Raw genomic sequence first — 19019 nt, 5'->3', positions numbered from 1 at the left:
GAATCGAACTCATGCGGAAGTGGCTTCAGATTCTCAGTGCTGTGCTTTAACCCGCTGCGCCACCAGGGAGGGCCTGTTTTTTTTTTTTTTAACCAACTACTGGTTTCTAATTTTCCTGGTTTAATTACCAGTGTCTTTGGACCCTATTATAAGTGCCTAACTTGGCAATTTTTTACTACAAAATGACTCTGAATACTAAGAATTTTTTACAAGAATTTTTCAGTTGGGAAAATGGAGGCATTTCCTTCCCCCTCACCCCCAAGGTTTCTTACTCTCAGGTGAAGAGATTTTAGCTAATTTTATAAAAAGGTCAGTAGAACAACAGCTGGGCTTGAAATACAGAGGTCCTGACTCAGAGTGCTATATTTAAGTGCAGTCTATTTTTTGGGGGTGGGGAGGGGTTGGGGAGTAGAGTGGTTAATATGTGGTAAGTTCTGTCTGAGACTGGGAAACTGGTTGTTACATCTGGATATTTAGCAAGATGGATGATGACTACAATTACAACTGTTTCAGAAGTAGTTAAGCAGGTTGTTTGAAGTCACTTACCAATCATATAATTTGAGCTATTGGTATCTGCTGGCCTGTCTATTACTATGTTATCTAACATCATAATTGTAACCACTTTAAGCGATAGAATTTAGCATGTCATGTCCCTGGTAAGCAAAATGCTATTTTTTCTTTTTTAAATGTAGTGATAGTTGAGGTCTTTGTTTTATGCTTTGTAGGATAATGAGGAAGCTACTTTCTGCCCCTTGCCCACGCCCCAATTGTTTTCTACTGACAAACCTATTTACCAAAAATCCAAATTACATTCATAATGTAGGGAAGCCTATCCCGCTTCTGTAGCAAGGACTGAGACTCCAGCTTTTGAGGAAATGGAGTAAGGATCCTGCCTGAACTCTGAGGTTAGGGGATAAAGAGATTGGACATTTTGATGAGGGAAGGAGAGAGAATTTGTAACAAATGGTTTCTGGAGACCTGTTTTGGGAGTTCAGAAAATGATGGTGGTTGGATTTAACTTGTGAAAATGCAGCTTAAATGCACTCAGTGCCCAGAGGGTAGGGCAGATGTGAACTAGAGGAAAAGACGATGCACTTGTCAAGTGTGTCTAAGACAAGATTTAATTCATGGTTCTGTCTGTGATCCTTTTTTATACAGTTTTAAAAAAGATTAAGTGTGTTGTCAAGAAGCAAACAATTTGAATCCATGTGATTGTTTACTTTTTTACTGATGTTAAAAGTAGGCATTCTTTTTTTTTTTTTTTTAAAGATTTATTTATTTATGCATACAGAACTGGGGTACAGCCAGAGGCTCAGGGGCGGTGAGAAGCGTCACCAGAGACAGAGTGGGGAGCAGAACAGGCAGATCAACGAAGCACACTGCTGAGGGGAGCAGTGGGCGGGTCAGGAGAGGTCTGCCACGCCATGTGGTCACCTCCGGGGCAGGCGGGGATCGAACTCATGCAGAAGCGGCTTTTAGATTCTCAGTGCTGTGCTTTAACCCGTTGCGCCACCAGGGAGGGCCAAAAGTAGGCATTCTTAATTGATGGTTTCTCTAGGGGAGGAGACTCGGAAAATTCTTCTGCTTTCTAATTTAGTTCTTTTTTTTTTCATTTAACTGGGGGGAATACCAGTAGTTGAACTATTTTACTGGATTGGTGCAAGGTTCATTTCTGCTGTGTTTAAAAATGGGGAAGGGTGGGCTCTCCCTGGTGAGCAGCAGGTTAAAGAACCACACTATGAAGCTCACCAAAGCCACTGCAGCATGAGTTCGATCCCTGGCCAGGGAGCTGACCCACATGGTGTGGCAGACCTCCCCTGATCCACCTGCTACTCACCTCAGCAGTATATTTCAGTAGATCTGCCTGTTCTGTTCTCCACTCTGTCTCTGGTGAATCCTCTCACCAAACACATCTCTGACCTGTACCCCAGTTCTGTAAGCATGAATAAATAAATCTTTTAAAAAAATGGGGAAGGTGTGATTATGTGTACTTGTAGATTGGGGATTTGTGTGTGGGTTCCATATTAGATCACCTGAGTCTCCACCCTTATTACCTGGGTGATAGCTTAAGGGCAACTTAAACATTCTTTCTCTCCATTTCTTCATTTGTAAAATAATCATACCACTCTCACATTGTTGATATGAAGAACAGGAGTTAATGTATGCCATGGGCTTGGAGCAGCTTTCCCATAGAGGAAGTACAGCAGTCACAGGAGATCTGGTGTTGTGATGTACATGTTAGTGTCAGTATGTAGACCGAGGGGTACGCCAGGACCCTCAAACTTATATGCCTAAAGGGTCTGGCGTTAGTGCTCACAAAGACAAACATATTCTTGGTATCAAAGAACTTTAACAGAATTAGTGTGCATAGAGAGGAAAGAGTAATAGTTTCCCATTATAACACCCAAAATTAGGCATTCCCTTGTGGATAAATGCTCAGCAAAACAAGGTTGGCCTGAAGTGGGGCGGCAACCCAAAACCTTTGCCACAATTCTAAGGCGCCTTCTGGTGGGAACCATAGGAAGGGAATAGAGGGTCAGGCAAGTCTGGGACTAAAGGAGCAAAATCAAGTGCAAATCAAGGTAATGGCTCTCACGCCATGGCTCATCACGTATTTTTGTCAATTCTCTCTACTTGTCTCTCTCCATGTTTCCTCCAAACCCCTAATGCCCTGGTGAGGTGAAACAAGAGGGCTCTTCTTCTCTACATGTCTCCCCTAGCTATACCTGGATGCTAAGCCCCACCCCTAGTTCAGGGGCTAGACCATGGCTGCTGCATGTAAGTTGGGGTGAGAACATGGCACCTCCCCTTTCATGGATCTGCTTCTGTTATAGCAGCATCAAGGGAATGCAGAAATAGGTACAGGGAGTAAGTTACTTGAAAATTGAAAAATATTCATAATTTATGATTCAAGCAATATAGTTCTTGTTTATCTAACAAATTTATATGATCATAAGCCATTAGTGACCGTTTATAAATGGAACTAGATTGCATTTAGCAGTTATGTGTGAACATTTCTCAGAAGTTTACTACTTTTGTTATTTGAATAAAGACTTTACTCTCATTAGTATTTATTTGGGTAAAGTTTATAGAGTATTGTTCTGAATCATCATATTTACAACATAAATGAAAAGAGTTCAGTCCTGACTACACGTCAGAAGCAACTGAGTCCCTCAGACTAACTGAATTGGAAAATTTTGGAGTGGTTCTCAGGTATTTTTATTTCATTTATTTCTTTTAAAAATATTCATTTATGCATACAAGAACTGGAACACAGGCCAGAGGTGTGGGGGACTGAGAGGATTCACCAGAGATAGAGTGGAAAACAGAACAGGTGTATCTATTGAAATACACTGCTGAGGGGAACAGTAGGTGAGACAGGAGAGGTTGCTGTGCCATGTGGGCAGCTGCTGGCTGGGATCAAACTTGTGCTGCAGTGGCTTCACAGTGCTGCAGTTTAACCCCTTGTACTACCAGGGAGGCCTCAGGATTAGTATTTTTAAATTTTTTTTAAAAGCTAGAGTTGATTTTAATGATTTGAAAACCATTGGAACATCAATAAATGTAGACATATGTCTACATCTCCTAGTTTATGACATTGTTAGATTTTTCATATTTAAGTAAAGTGATATGGGTAATTATGGGTGTTTTAAAATTTTATTATAATAGTTTTTTTAATAATATAGTTTATTTTTACATTATAAAATAATCCATCTCAGTTGTAATCCCCATGGACTTCCCTTCACCAGTTCACCAGTGCACCATCACCACAGTCCTATGCACTCCCCTCACCCCCTATTTTTGATCCCATTTTCCACTCCACCCCCGTAAAATGTCTCTGGTATATAGTTGTTCATTATTATTTTTTCCCTCCTGGTCCTTTATGCTCCTGCTATGAGTGAAACCATCTGGTATTTTTCTTTTTTTTTTTTTTCTGATTTATTTCACTAAGTATGATCTATGTTTTTTTTTTTTTTTTAAAGCAGGTGCATTGTCTCTTCTGTAGCTTATTCAACATGCATTACAAAGCAGAAATGAGTTGGTTTTTATCTGTAATTTTTTTTTTGTTTTTGGCAGATGAAGTATTGTATATGTCAAAAAAGAATCTGAATTTTCATTATGTTAAAGATGAGAGGAACTCTCAGGCATCTAGTAGAAAAGGACACACAGTAAGTCAGGGCTGGCTTGCTGTGACTGCCTCGCTAACTAGCTGTGTGAGCTTATTATACTGACTTAACCAGGATGAGCCTCAACTTCCTCTTCTGAAATTGAGATGAGCACGTACTATATACTGTGATCACGGTTTCACGCCATGCTCATGTATGCACAGACACACACACTCACACTCGCAGCTTGACTCTGCCTCCTGCCTGATCCCCACACCATCTGGTGGATATCCAGAGCAGGGGCTGTGTGGGAGCCTCCTGCAGGGCCAGCTGCTGGGAACTGCTCCCTCCCGTTCCTCAGGGATCATTCTCTGGCTCTGCTGGGACTGTTTCATGGCTGGCTCTTCAGATCCCATGACCTTTCCTGAGCATAACATTTAGTGCACTACCTCCCGCCAAGTAGCCAAGCTCCTAGTGAGACTGGAGGTGAAGGTGGCTTCTTGTCACATGATGGAAGTTTTGGGGTGTTTTCTATTTGAGCCCAGATAGTGTAGTGTATTTGTGGGGCACAAATGGCTGCTTTCACTTCCAGCTGCCTTTCTAGCCACTGCTTCTTTGTGTTGAGGGGAGGAGGATGGCAATAAGACTCCACTCCTGTGACTTCATTTGGGAGAAGCAGAGAAAAATTAAAGACGTTTGACTTTTTTTTTTTTTTTTTTCCCATGAGAGAAACTTGGGTTCTGTCTCCTTTCACATCCTAGTGGGTCCTGTCCTATAGTATATGGCTCTAAAATTATTAGGCCACCCAGCTCTCCTGCTGCCTTGGGAAGGAAGTTCATGGACTATCTCATATCTCATATTACAAACTCTCGGGTTGTAATTCTAGCTGTGTTCTTCTATGTCCTTTCAAACTGCAGGCCTGACTTAAGGTCTGTCCTCATTTTCAGTTGTGAGACTTCTCCTTTGTTACCATCTCCCTGGACTGAAATGAAGGGCTCATTGGCAGTGTTTACAAATTCAGCTGCCTTGTCCCTACGGTCCCCCTGTGTATTGGACTTGGCATTGTCTTTGCATTTTTAGCAGCAGCATGGTAGCTCTGTTGATGTTTTAGGAGAATTGTGAACTTGTGTGGTGATCAGGTGTTCCTCCACTAGATCACACACCTTGTGACGATGGGAACCATGTTTTCCAGCAGACTGTAGTTATAATTTTTTTAAAAAGCTTTATTTTTATTTTTATTTATTTTTATTTATGCATACAGCACTGGGGTGCAGGCCAGAGAGGTGCAGGGCGGTGAGAGGATTCACCATAGATGGTGGGAGAGCAGCATAGGCAGATTGACAAAGTACACTGCTGAGGGGAGCAGTGGGTGAGACAGGAGAGGTCTGCTGCGCCATTTGTGGGTCACAGGGCCAGGGATTGAACTTGCACTGAAGCGGCTGTGGCTTGCTTGCAGTGGTGTGCTTGAACCCATTGTTCCAGCAGGGAGGGACTCGTAACATTACCGATTACGCACCTACTATGCACTATTGTCTTTGCTTTAATTATGTCAGTCATTTCATAAATATATTGCACACATAGGAATCTTCTTTCAGAGAGTTTAAATAAATTGCCCAGGGCCATCTAGTGAAACACAGAGCTGGATTTGGAACTGAGTTTGACTTTACATCTTCTCTCCTAAATCATTTTTCTAACCTCTCAGAGCCAAGGACAGACACACATAAGAACTGGTGTCTTGACGTATGGAAGTTTGGGTGGAACTGTGGGATAGGGTACAGTTTGGAGTTACAACTTGTAACTCCAAAGGAGGTCAGGACCTTGTGTCTTCAAAGTCCTTTCCTTTCTCACTGACTGACACTGACTTCACGTGTCCACGTTAGTGGACACCTGGCAGAGGACCCTGAAATCCCTATGGCAGGCACCACCCCAGGGAAGGCTTTGCCTCCAGGACATCCTCATTTCATTCTTTTATTCAGGTCAGGGAGACTTTGAGATGATCTAATGAAGCCCCTTGCAGATAAAGACATGGGTTGAGCAGTCACATATGTCCTGAAGAAGATTGGAGTGAATTCAGGCTGAGGAGCAGGTAGATGGTGACATCAGCCCCCACTGTCAGTTACAGAGCTGCTGTCAGCCTTGGTCTCTGTAGGGGAGGCACCAGAGGGTGCCTGCTCATTTTGGGTGGGAGCATTAGGAAGTATATTTGTTTTATCAAGTTGAAACTTTGTTGAATGTGTCCAGAGAATATTTTCCCTTTCATGTATTTAGAAATCATAAATTTATCTCCTGCTGGGGGAGTAAAAGTAAATTGCTTCACAAAGAAAACAGCTCTTTAAAAGGCTTGACATCTTTCACAAACATGTGCTTTTTAATGACTGGGAAATTCCTAGTAGAGGGAAAAAACTGTCCTTTTGTACAAATGAGGTCATTCTGGCTCTGAGTATGCTGGTGCCTGCGTGCTGCTCCTTGTTTTGTGACCAGAGGTTATTGGCAGGATAATCCCACTGTGGATATTCACTGCTTTTAGGGCATGTTGCCAAAGAGAAAGTTATCTTAGCTGAGAAACTGCCAAGCCAATGCAAGAGGTCCATTCCTCATGGGGCCTGATCTGGTGACTGATAATGGCTGAGTTTAGGTTGGCTGTGGTTGAGTTTTTGAAGTAGGGTGTCCCACAGCACCCCAACTGCTGTATCTACTTTGCCTTCGTTTGTTTCTCAACAGCTCCATTGCTTCTTCATTAAGGAATGATTTTTCTCCCCAGCCTTCATTCTGCATTCTCTGCTTTGATTCTCTCCTATGAACAGAAGCATCTGTGCCACTTTGAGGCTTCACATTCATCTTTTCAACCTGGTGTAGTGGAAAGCAACTGTTAAGAGAACTTGCTATGTTTTCTCCCTTTGAACAGTTGGAGTCTGATTCCTCCTAAAATTAATTTTCGAATAGATTAGCTATACAAAAGACTATCTCTGAGGTCTTAGATTTGCTCAGTGAAAGGGTTCTCCTATAGGTATTAGTGGATGCTCAGAGAAGCTCATTTTCCTGTATCTTTACAGCAATCACTTCCATGGAAACTTGGGAGAGAGCTAAGCATGGAGATGGTTACCTCGATCCTGGAAGTTTTCACAAAGAGGTTAACTTGGACGCAGTTCAGGAGCTCTGAGGATGACCTCTGAAAGCCTTTAAGTGATACATTTTAACAGTCATGTTGAGGAGTTAGGGATGGGAAGTAAAGTGAGTTCTTGCGTGTTATAGGTACCTGCACTTCAGCAGATTGCGTTTTTAGACTTGTCTGGTTCATCAGTCCAACCTATGCTGCCTCACATCTTGAAGAGTCTATGCTGGAGTCATTAAATTTCCTCAATTCATCCATATCTATAATGCATCAATATCTTGATAAATTTGTGTAGCTTTTGACCAACTATAGGTTTTTATTATTTAAAAATTCATTTTCCTGATGCTGAGAATTTGGTGGTGAACATAATTTAGTTAAGAAAATCTATGCATCCTGGCATTGTTTGCATCGATTTCATTGCTCCTTAGATCTGAAACTTCCAGTTTCAGGCTCTTTTGCCTAAATATGTGTAAGAATAATTTATTAAGGCACTATTTTTGGCCAACATGAATAGAAATGGTTATAAAATCTGGTTATGTGCTACTTAGGTATTTGCTGTAGACTCCATTTCTTGTCCAAAGTACTTATTCCACTTCGTAAAATCTCAGAGACACTTGCTAGAAATCTCTCAGGCTTCGGGGGAAGTGAGGCTTGACGAGGGGGACACGTCCATGTTCATTCAGTGCTTCCCCCTGCCCCTGCCCCAAAACCCTAGGTTTATCAGCCACAGCTCTGAATATTTTAGTGAACAAAATAGCTGGTACAAAAGAACTGGAAAAAATATGGCTAGGAAATGCTAGCATACTTGAAATTGGGAAATTCTGGGTAACTGCTGAGTGCCTCTTCTTAATTCCTGTGGGGAAGACATAATGCAAAAATACATGATGGATTGATATTGTAAAACAAAATGCCTATGAGTTAAACCAGAAGTTATATATCTGCCTGTGACGTTCTCAATGGGTTTAGCACTGACTTGCTGATGACATATTTTTTTATTATTATTATTCTATAGCCTCAGATGATACAGCAAACTCTCAAGAGGACATTGCAGTATTATGAACCCCAAGTTATTGGGTAAGTAAAAGTGGTTTTTGGTTATGACTGGGGGCAAATTAATGATAATTTCTCAAACATTGCTGTTGAGCATATGGGTTTCTGCAGCCAGGGCAGAAACCCTTCATATAGGTTCTGCTGTTGGTCTGACATATTTGGGCTGTTTTCCTTTGGATTATTTGTGTTTAATTCTTCTAAATGAAATTCCCTTTTGTCTTGCTTTTCTCTTTTCTCTTTTTTGTCTTCTTGCCCTCTTACTCTCATCTACTGCAACTCATAGTTTTGCCTTAGTAATATGCTGAGACTTATTGGTTTTAACCAAGAGACTTTATATGGGATTTTAGAACACCTCAGGGAAGTTAACTCAGAATTATGGTAAGTTTGACAGGTGAACTAGCTATTTCTTTGTCTAGCACCACATGTGACATACTTCCCTTTATTATCTCCCTTTTCTTGATGGTTGTGATGAGGGATATAAAGTGAGTTAACTTGGGGTCAATCAAATTTAAGACTTTAGCAGCATGGAACACATAATAACTTTTCTCTTTTGTAATGGCTGCTGGTGATATTAATAAGATAATTAAAGATTGGGTTTATATGTGACAATTTCAATAAACGTATTTTGTAAACAGAAAGCTACAGCTGAATGTGGGTATGTACCTTGATTGGCTCTGGCAGAAACAGTTGGCCAATACAGAAATTGAAATTTCCTCTTTGCTGCATTGTAAATATTTAAATGAAATCCAAGAGGCAATGAGTATTTTTAATCTAGTTTATGGCTGTTTTCCATGTGCTTTAATGATCTATTTCTATAATATTTTAAGAACTTTTGTACCTCTTGAAATGATGTTGGAATCATTTAACATTTGTGGATGATAATCGTTGATTTGGGGATCAGAAATGTGTGTTGTTCCCCCCCCACAGTACAGAAGAGAGGAAAATCTAGTGGAAAAAATTCAATACCTAGTACAATGCCATATACTTTTAAGTGCTTGATGATTATGTTAATTGTCATTTCAAATGGAATGGCTTTGAAACTTTGTCATATCACTCCTCAAGAGTGCAGTACTGGCCCTCCCTGGTGGTGCAGCAGGTTAAAGCACTGCACTAAGAAGCTTAAGCCACTTCCGCATGAGTTCGATCCCCACCTCCCCTGGAGGAGATCCACATGGCGCGGCAGACCTCTCCTGATCTGCCCGCTGCTCCCCTCAGCAGTGTACTTCGTCGATCTGCCTGTTCTGCTCCCCCCTCTGTCCTTGGTGAATTCTCTTACCCTCCACATCTCTGGTCTGTACCCCAGTTCTGTATGAATAAATAAATAAATCTTAAAAAAAAAAAGTACAGTACTGAAAAAACATATTATTTAAACTCATGAGATGGTTTTTAGTTTGAGGACATTAGTGAGTTTAAGTGGTTTATCCTAATGGAGATGAAGAATGTCAAATTAATCCCTCTCCACATATTTTAAAATAGAACTTAATCAGTCACATTGTGTTTGCTTTAAAGTGTGATGTTTGGATTAAGTCAGTCATTATACTTAGAATAGTTCCTGGCATGTGATGCCCACAGCATACTTCTTTACTCTAAGGTTTATTGTTATCATCATTCTTAATGATCATCTCAGTAATCAAATACAGAGAATATCTTTGAATTATGAATGCTTTCACAGTTTTGAAAACAAATAATCGATGAACTGATTGCATTTATGAATGAAACTGTTCCTGCAGAACAAATTGGAGTAGGAATCTTATAAATGTGCTCTAAATAGATAACTAAATTTTATTGCATAGTCAGCAGAAAATTCTTTTCTCCACAAGTACAATGGAGGTCTCTTTTACCTAAAACCTGCCTGAACTCTCCTCTTCTCTCTATCTATATGGTCTTTGTTCACTGTTACATGATCATTTCCTAGTTCTGTTTATTGCAGGCATAAGATTAAAAAAAAATCAGACAGTCTTCCCTGGTGGTGCAACGGGTTAGGATGCAGCATTGCAAGCTCGCTGTAGCCACTTCAGTGCAAGTTCGATCCCTGCCTTGGAGGTGATCCACATGGCACAGCAGACCTCTTCTGGCTCACCCACTGCTCCCCTCAGCAGTGTACTTCATTGATCTGCCTGTTCTGCTCCCCACTCTGTCTCTGGTGAATCCTTTCACGGCTCCTGTACCTCTGGCTTGTACTCCAATTCTGTATGCACAAATAAGTAAATAAATGTTAACAAAAAAAAAAAAAGCAGACAGGGAATAGGTTTCCAAAATCGAGATGTCTTAATGTCTGGGTCTAAGTAGACCTGATAGTGTCATTTTGCTCAGGTGTTGGGGCTGACTTCTGAAGACTCAAAATACTTTTGTCACTGTCTTTATCCTCATCCTGACAAGGTTAAAGGGGTCATGTTGGCAGCAAACATGTGAGTTTGTCTTGTCTGTCCTTCTGTTGTGGTTTTTCTGTCCAACTCCCTCTTTCTGCTTTTATTTCTTTTTTTTCAGTACTGAAAAAGGAGTGCATCTGTTATCACTAACACATGATTTAAGATGTGTTCACACCTATGTGTTATGCCTCTTAAGAGCACACAATTTAAGACATTTTATCTCTAACTGTGAAGAGGAATGTGTTTCTTATAGTTAATGAGGTTTCACACGATTGAGAATACTTGCTACCAAGGATTACTTTACATATTCCTGGGGAGGTGGGGGGGGGAGATGCTTTTCCACATTTCTGAAATTAACTTTGCCCAAGGCTGGTCTTGAGGTAGTTTTAACTTTTAGTTGTCTTAGGGTGGGCTGATGAGTCAGGTTGCATAATGGAGAGTATGCACTAACTCCTCTCTTCATTTCCCATTTCAGCTTCTACCCACTGATCTTCTCATTCTCCCTTCTTTAAAAGTCTTCCTTAGAACTGCTTTATTTGATTTCCAGAGTTATGTAGTTATGCCCCCTGATGAATTCTATGGGCAGTGGCCCACAGGCATTCTGAGGTTGTTTCGTTTTGAAGACCTGGATCAGAAAGCAGTGTGTGAGGGTCACCCATGTGGAGGATTGGGACTGAGCAGCTGATGGAGCCTCTTGCCTCAGCTGTGAGATGGCCTCTATGTCTCAGCAATGTCATCTTTAAACATTTATTCTGCTCCTTAATGCTTCCATCCACTTGTTCACTTATTTATTCATAGAGATCATTCAGGTTAGGGAAATGAATGCTGCAATAATTTATTCATGTCCTGTGATAAATCTCCATGTTCTCCCCACAGCTGGCTGGCCATCTTCTCACACCTAGCCATACCAGTACTGTTCTCTGCTTTCTGCTCCTGACCCTCAACATTGTATCTTTACCACAGCAAAGTGATTAAGACATTCAATCATGCCACTTTTCTCACTTTAAACCAAGAGTCCTCAAAAATTTTATGGGCGGGCATCAGAATTAAATTTAATGTGCATCAGAGCCACCTTTTAAACAGATAATGGGATCAACTCCCCAGGTTTCTGACCAGGTATGTACAGGTGGAGCTCAAAAATGGCAATTTATAGCATGTTCTCACATAACGTGATGTGGTTGGCCCAGGGACTGCATGTTGAAATCCCTGCTTGAAACAACAACAAAAATAACTTACTATGATAAAATCTGAGCTCTTCCTGTGACCTGGCCCCTGCATAGCCTTCTGATCTCACTTTCATCCATGCCCCCTTTAAACACCCTGCTGGCTGCTCAGATTCTGCCATGCCTTAGATTCTCAGCTGTACTTGTCTGGCTTAACCTCGGTGGAACAGACTGCTCCAGTTTCCAGGGGTCTTCTCTCCCCCGATGTTTTTGTATAGATTATGATTTTTATACACTTAGGTCTGTTTAAATGCCAGATCCACCTCTTACCTCAATTTCTAACTCCAGTCATTTTCTATCATTTTTCTTTCTTTTCTTTGATTGAACTTTATTTTCTTACATTGTTGTTGATTTTGTACAATATCTGATTTCTCCTCATGCTTGAAGTCCCCGTAAACCTCCCAATACCATATCACCTGTGAACCATCACCATAGTCCCTTGTATTCCTCCCTCCCCTGTTTTGACCCCTTCTCTCCCCTGGTTTATGCCTTAGACTTGTGGTTTGCTTGCAATTTTTGTCTCTTTCTCTCTTTTTAACCCTTTCTTCTGTTTCCCTGTAGTCCACCAATAAGTGAAACCATCCCCTATTTTTCTTTTTCCTTCTGGCCTTTTTTCACTAGTATAATCTCTTCTAGATTCATCCATGTTGCTGTGAATGGCATGAGTTTATATTTCTTGATTGCTGAGTAGTAGTCCATTGTGTATGTTATATTTCATCTCCATCCAGTCATCTGTTTTGGGGAATTTATGTTGTATATATATCTTGACTATTATAGTGTGCAATAGACATAAGAGTGCAGGTTTCCTTTCACATTAATGTTTTTGTGTCCTCAGAAGAGAGATTCTTAGGGCTAGAATTGCTGAATCATATGGTAGATCGATTTTTAGTGTATTGAGGAACCTCCACACAGCTTTCCATAGTGGTTGGACCAGTTTGCAGTTCTCACCAAATGTTCTATTATTTCTATTCATAATGTTCATCATTAACATTTATTACCTTTTAAATTTTCTTGTTTGGTTATTTTGTTAATGTCAATATTCCTGTGCCTTTATACATGCTTATTAGTTGGGAGGACTATTTTTGTGGGGGATGGGGGAGAGAGCCTGAATAAATTGATAAATAGCACCCTGCAGATATAAACACAGTTATGTATATCATGGTTTAAAGAGTAAATTTTGTTTGAAGGGTATAAAATGAGAAGTAAAAAAATCTCCAGTGTTCATTACATTTCTAAATCTAGAGTTCTACTATCCAGCACCATTTTCTTTAGAACATAAATTTTACTGACTTTTTTGGCCTAGGTTTCCATTTGTTCTTAATTCCTGCCACTGTGTGTCAGATTGGCTTCATGGTGAATTTTGATTACTGTATAAAGACTGCATGTACATGCTGACTTGGATGGTGCCTAATTCATATGGCACAGCTTCTTCCTTCTACTCTGTTTGAAAAAAGAGTCAAACAGAGTGTATATCTGTTTGACTTTCTTTAATTCAAACTCCAAGGAATGGACCAGATTTGGGGGCAGTATAGGGTAGAAAGAATAATGAGAAACAAAAGTGGAAAGTAGGAGTTACCATAGGAATTAAAAGGAACATAGGGTGGAGGAAAATCTGGTTTATGATAACTTTTTTTTTTTCTGATGTAATTGTTGTCATTATCTCTGAGTGTTGTGTGGCTCAGAGCAATGACTCAGAAAACACACTTTGGGCGTAGACATAACATATTAGTAGACTTTAGACATAACGTATTAGTAGACTTGAAGTCAGGGTCTGCTTTTCTATGTCCTAGGGCAGATGAGCTAACCTTTCTGAAGCTCAATTTTCTTATTTTTTAAGTGGAAATAATATCAGGGTTAGGGTAAAGTTTAAATGAAATATTGAGAATAATAGATGTTAAGTCAGTATTTATATAAAGTAATTGTACAGCAGCTGGTTCACAAAGGTAATCAGTTAGTTGAATTATTTGCTATTAATGCCTGACTCTTTTCTACTTTTGACAAATCAGTTTTACTCCTGAGCCTTTGAAAGTTTGGAATCAATTATTTCACATTGAATCCCTGCTCATGTTCTAGGTATAGCTTTCTTCCTGCAAAGTTCAGATTTTTCTAACCTAAATTTCTACCTCTGGAGTGTTTGTCTATGCAGCATGGCTGATGCTGCTCACTAAAATGGATTATGATGGCAGTGCAGATGAAACAGTGATTTATTTCAAACCAAGATTGGAAAACGCATAATAATCTGTTCTTGTGAGATGTAATGCTCATTCACTCTGCGTTTTCAACACTAAAGTATAAGGAGTTTTATACTTGGAATTAGCCATTCATTTTACATTTTTTTTTTATCCAGAATAAAGCAGCATTGTGCTATAACATGGATAGAACTACTGTCAGCCTCATGTGAGTCTGGGAGATCATTTCCTATAATCATCTAATTTAAATTGTTATTACTCCAATGATCAGTATGGGACCTATGTTTACTTTATACAGCCAACCTTCTGATCTCTTTTAATTTTGACAATTGGAAAAGGATTAAGTTAGAATAATTTCAGTAGAACATTAGAAGTGAAATTAGGAGTCAGTGAACCCTGATTATTCTGGGAAACCACCCTTGGTCAGACTTTGTAGCTATAAATTATTTTATTTAAAATGAGATCTATTTCTTTTTTATATATTTTCTTAGAACAGCTATCTATTTTACTGAATGAAAATAATTTAGATGAAAGCTAACATATATTAATTGCTCCCAATGCACTGGATACTTTATATCAGTTCCTATATATAATCTTGATGCCTGTTTCAAAGGGTCATTGCATTAAACTCCTTTTACAGAGAAAGGTATTGAAGCTGTGAGAGAAAGTATTTGTCAAAGTTCACTGATAAAATGGTAGATCTTCATTTAAAAATAACCCCACAGTTGTCTGTGTGAAGGGCTGTGCTCCCCATTCCACCTCTTCTTGAGTGATCTCTGCATCCCACAGGCTACATAGCACTCTTAGCTGCTTAGGTGCAGTCTGGCCTCAGTGAGCATACAAACATGGAACCATTTCATTTTTTCTCTCCCATCACCTCAGGCATGCTAGGACCAGTTCCTTCTGCTGCTTGCTGTGCAGATGACTGTTTTGCAGATTCCTTTGGTGAGGATGAAGTCTACCTCAGACTTATTCTCATATCCAGTCTCACTCTTAACACCCTCTCTGCCCGAATCCATGTTGGCAGAGAGCCTTGTAGGCAATGCAGAGAAGGTAGATGTAGCTTTTTCCAGGCTGTTGCTTTTGAGTCCTTTTCTCTTCTAATGTAATGTGTCAGGCAGGAAAGAAATAGAAATGCCCAAAGTCTTTTTAAATCCATGGGTGGTTGCAGCAGCTCTGTGCGGTCCATGATGCCTTCAGGTGCGGATACAGGCGATGCTTGGCAGCTTCAGATGTCACCTCTGGCCTGAACACGGCACTCTGTGTTCTTGCTGTGGGACTCTTGCTCCTGGCCAGCAGCCTCCATTTTGGGAAAGCAGCAGGATGGGACAAGTGAACTTGCCTCCCTTTAATCTCCCCAACCCAGAGGAAAAATCATATTTTTTTGCCTTGCCTAACAATGGGGCTGTCACCCCCAATTGGGATGCTTCCCAATTTGATTATTTCTTTTCCCTGTTAATCACTTTTCCACATCCTTCTTTTACTCAGTCAGGCACACAGCCTGGTGGGGAATTCATGGCCTCAGTAGAGACACCCTGAGGAAGAAGACACCCAGCCCCCACTGTCTGTCAGAAGTAGACCCTTCTTTTACTAACCAGGGCTCAGCAGGGAACAACCCTACTCACTTTTCTCACTGGGGAGGAGGGTACAAAAGACAGCAGCACTGTCTTCTGAGGTCAATTGCTCACTCTTCAGTATTTTCTTTTGAAATCTTTTTTCTGTTCCTTTGCTTCTGTAAGATGGCTGTGGGTGACAATGGCCAACTTGTCATTTCTTAAGTTCTAAAGGGGGGTGAGTGTCACCTTAGCTATTCCTGTGGTGCATGGGAGCATTTGACCTCCATCAGTTTCACCTTCCGTCCCTTAACTTGAAGTTAGAGGTCCCTGGCAATGTTCTAGCTAGCACCCTAATACACAGGCCTCACAGGGGCTTGAGGAGTCAGTTCCGTTTTCTGAGGGAGGAAAGTTAGATTAAAAGAGATTAAATTACATGTCCAAAGTCTCACAGATAGAAAATGTGAAGACCATGATTCAAATTCTGTCTGACTCCAAACAGTGTATTTGCTTATTATCCACACATATCCTGCTGTCATTGTGACTGTTCCCTGCTAGAGGCTGAGTGTGTTTATTATCAACACCAGCCAAACACCAGTGCATTGAATTAGCAGCTAATTTTTCTCTTTCTTTCTTTTATAGGCAGCTCCCTTAGGGAAACATTATTACTAGCAAGGATGAAGCATTAACTATACAAAGCTGATCTAGCTGATGTATTTTCTAGTTTTCCTCATTTTTTCACATATAATTTTCTTACTAATGATTCCTCCGTCTCAGGTCCACACTGCTGATGCTGATGTGAATGGTGGGTTATGCTAGAAATCGTGCCTTAAAACTTTGTTTATTTGTAAATGTCATAACACGGGCATAGATGGGTATGCTTGTGTATATGTGTATGATTGCATTTGCAGATGTGTTGAAAATTTCCCCATATGCTAATTTTGTTTTCTTCTTAGTTATAGGGATGCAGAAAAGAATTTCCACAATCTCTCTAACAGATGCTCCTATGCAGACCATGCCAACAAAGAGGAAATTGAAGACGTCTCAGGAATTCTCCAGTGTACTGCTAATGTACTCGGTATATATTAACTATATATTTACATGGTTGTGAGAGAATGAAAGGGGGGAAAGGGGAAGAGTAGAGGTGCAAATGTTTCATTTTCTGTTAGGAGAGGTTTGGAGTCTACGGCAAATTGAGACCAAGTTCTTGTGTTTACATGACTTCAACACTCCCCAAGAGGTCTGAGTAGAAATTGCATTCATGCTATTTATTAGAGATTGAAAAAACATTATAAAAACTACATTCCAGGGAAACTTTCCTAAATATTCTTATGTTAGTAGTATTAGCCTCATATAATCCATATTTTCCTACCTCTTACCCTCAGCTGATATGGTGGGATCTTCCCGTCTTTCCATATCCCATAGTGTATGATTTCTGGTGTTTCTGGTAGGCCCTGGCTGGGCTGTCTGTAGTGCACATGTACTTATAGTGGACTCTGAAACTCAGGGGAAGTGAGGCAGGTCATCTCCTGACGTCTCCACTACCTTCTTGGAGTGGGTTAGGTATCCACTTTGAAAATACAAGAGGGGCTGTTGTTGGGTGCTCCATAAATTGCTAAGGGGTACAGTGATACTGAATCATGTGACCTACAGGTATCGTATGTGACTTGTCTTACTATCTGACATTCTTGGTGTGCAAAAGCTACATTATATTAAGTGCAAAGAGATGCCACAGTGGGAATGTTCTTTGCTCTAATGTCTTATTTAGATATTAGGAGGTTTTAATGAAAAATACACTTTTTGTGTTTTGTTTTTTTTCCCCCTTGGTCTCTTCCTTTTTCATTATGACTCAGACAGGAATTCAGAGAGTGCTGGGGGACAAGGGAGGAGCAAGTCTTTGTGAGCATCTTCATATATAGCATCCTCAGAGTCAAAAGATACATCCCAGGCAAAATGACCTGCTGGGTTTTCTGTCCCTTTAGGATAGCCACTTGCCCAGGGTATAGCTGAGTCCCTTCTACAGATTCCAGGTGACCTCAACCCATGAGTCTACCAGATATCTCAAACAAACATATCTGACTCCTGGAGTACAGTGGCTTTTACATACCAATTGGGACTCTAGCTAACCATTCCCAACATTTTCACTCTAGGTAACTTCTGTAAATGTGGGGTATTATACAAAGAACAAAGGCAGTGTGTTTGGGAGGGGGCAGATTAGTGGAGAATATGGGGCATGAGAACACAGGGCTTTGGTGGTGGGGCACTGCCCAGGAATGGCTGGCAGTTTTCGAGGACTCTCCATTCAGAAACATGTATTTCCTTTGGGCATTGTGCTTTTCAAGGGGTTGAAAGAGATGATCCCACCTCTTAGTCAGATGTATTGGAATCTTGTTGGGTGGGGAGGAGATTTGATATTTATCAAGGTTTGACATTTAGAATAGTTGTTCTTTCTGTATTTAGTTTCTAAATGTTTTACTTGGCCCTCATGTCTCCTTTCCTTATCTCTGGACATTCACTCCGAGGAAGTATAGGGGTGTTCAGATTATGAATTTGAGAAATGCTGCAGGCATCTGAACTGTCACTGCAAATACACATCATTCCCAAAACAAACTTCTAGGTTGGGCAGTTTGAAGTGGTAACTGTGAGGTGATGCTGTTGGCTCAGCACAGCTTAGTTGTGCTTCAGAAGTAGCCATGAGATGCTGACTGAAGTAGTGATTGAAAGACTAGTGAGCAGTACTACCTGATATTATTTGGGAAAGAGTGTTTTAAATTGAGTGTGTGTAACTGAGAAGGTGACTGTTCGACAGGGTTTGGAATTCCATCAATATGCAGTTGTTCTAGAAAAGAAATATTAGGTCTGGTTTTTCCCCTGTATATTTTCTTAAAATATAATAAGCATAGTATAGCAAAATTTAAATTTCTGAAGGTTAAAAAAATAAATACCTGCTCTTTGGTGAGTAGATGCTGCCATAGCTTCATAGCAGGTGATTATGTGTCACAATTAGCTGTTCTCTTTTGAATAATGTCCTCTCAGTTTTTTTGAAATGCAGGCTTTCTAAAGACAAAGATAGTTTCTGATCATAGTCAATGAAAGCTTTAAAGAAAATTACTTATATTTAGTTAATGTTGCTTCCCACACTGTGTTAGGGGTATAGGATCACACCTCTTGAGATGTATGTATCCCACCATCCCTACCACTTAAAGCAGCCACAGTCCACCATTATCAATTGGGCCTCTTCATCCCTATGCTCAGACTAGTGCCCACCTCCCTAACTAACCTCAATTCACAGTCATATTTCAAGGGTTGGTTCTATTTTATTTTTGTCTATTCCTCTGTTTTGGTTCTTTTTATTCCACATGTGTGAAATCATCTGGTACTTACCTTTCTTCTGACTTATTTTGCTTGGAATAATAC

The 19019-nt window shown here is 40.3% G+C and overlaps 1 protein-coding gene across 1 annotated transcript in view; it reads left to right on the top strand.

Annotated features, from left to right (window-relative positions):
• The window catches only part of GUCY1A2 (guanylate cyclase 1, soluble, alpha 2), a 259742-nt gene that overhangs the window by 24687 nt on the left and 216036 nt on the right, over positions 1–19019 (top strand). Inside the window, exons 3-4 of the mRNA XM_004688763.1 lie at positions 8231–8292; positions 16559–16680. Coding sequence (XP_004688820.1) covers positions 8231–8292; positions 16559–16680 — 184 coding nt within the window. The remainder of the gene's footprint in view (positions 1–8230; positions 8293–16558; positions 16681–19019) is intronic.

This window comes from Condylura cristata, unplaced genomic scaffold (assembly GCF_000260355.1).
Source record: "Condylura cristata isolate star-nosed mole 26May11 unplaced genomic scaffold, ConCri1.0 scaffold00025, whole genome shotgun sequence".
Classification (NCBI taxonomy): Eukaryota; Metazoa; Chordata; class Mammalia; order Eulipotyphla; family Talpidae; genus Condylura; species Condylura cristata.
Note: the sequence above shows the minus strand (reverse complement) of the source record. Positions and strands in the feature narration are given on the sequence as shown.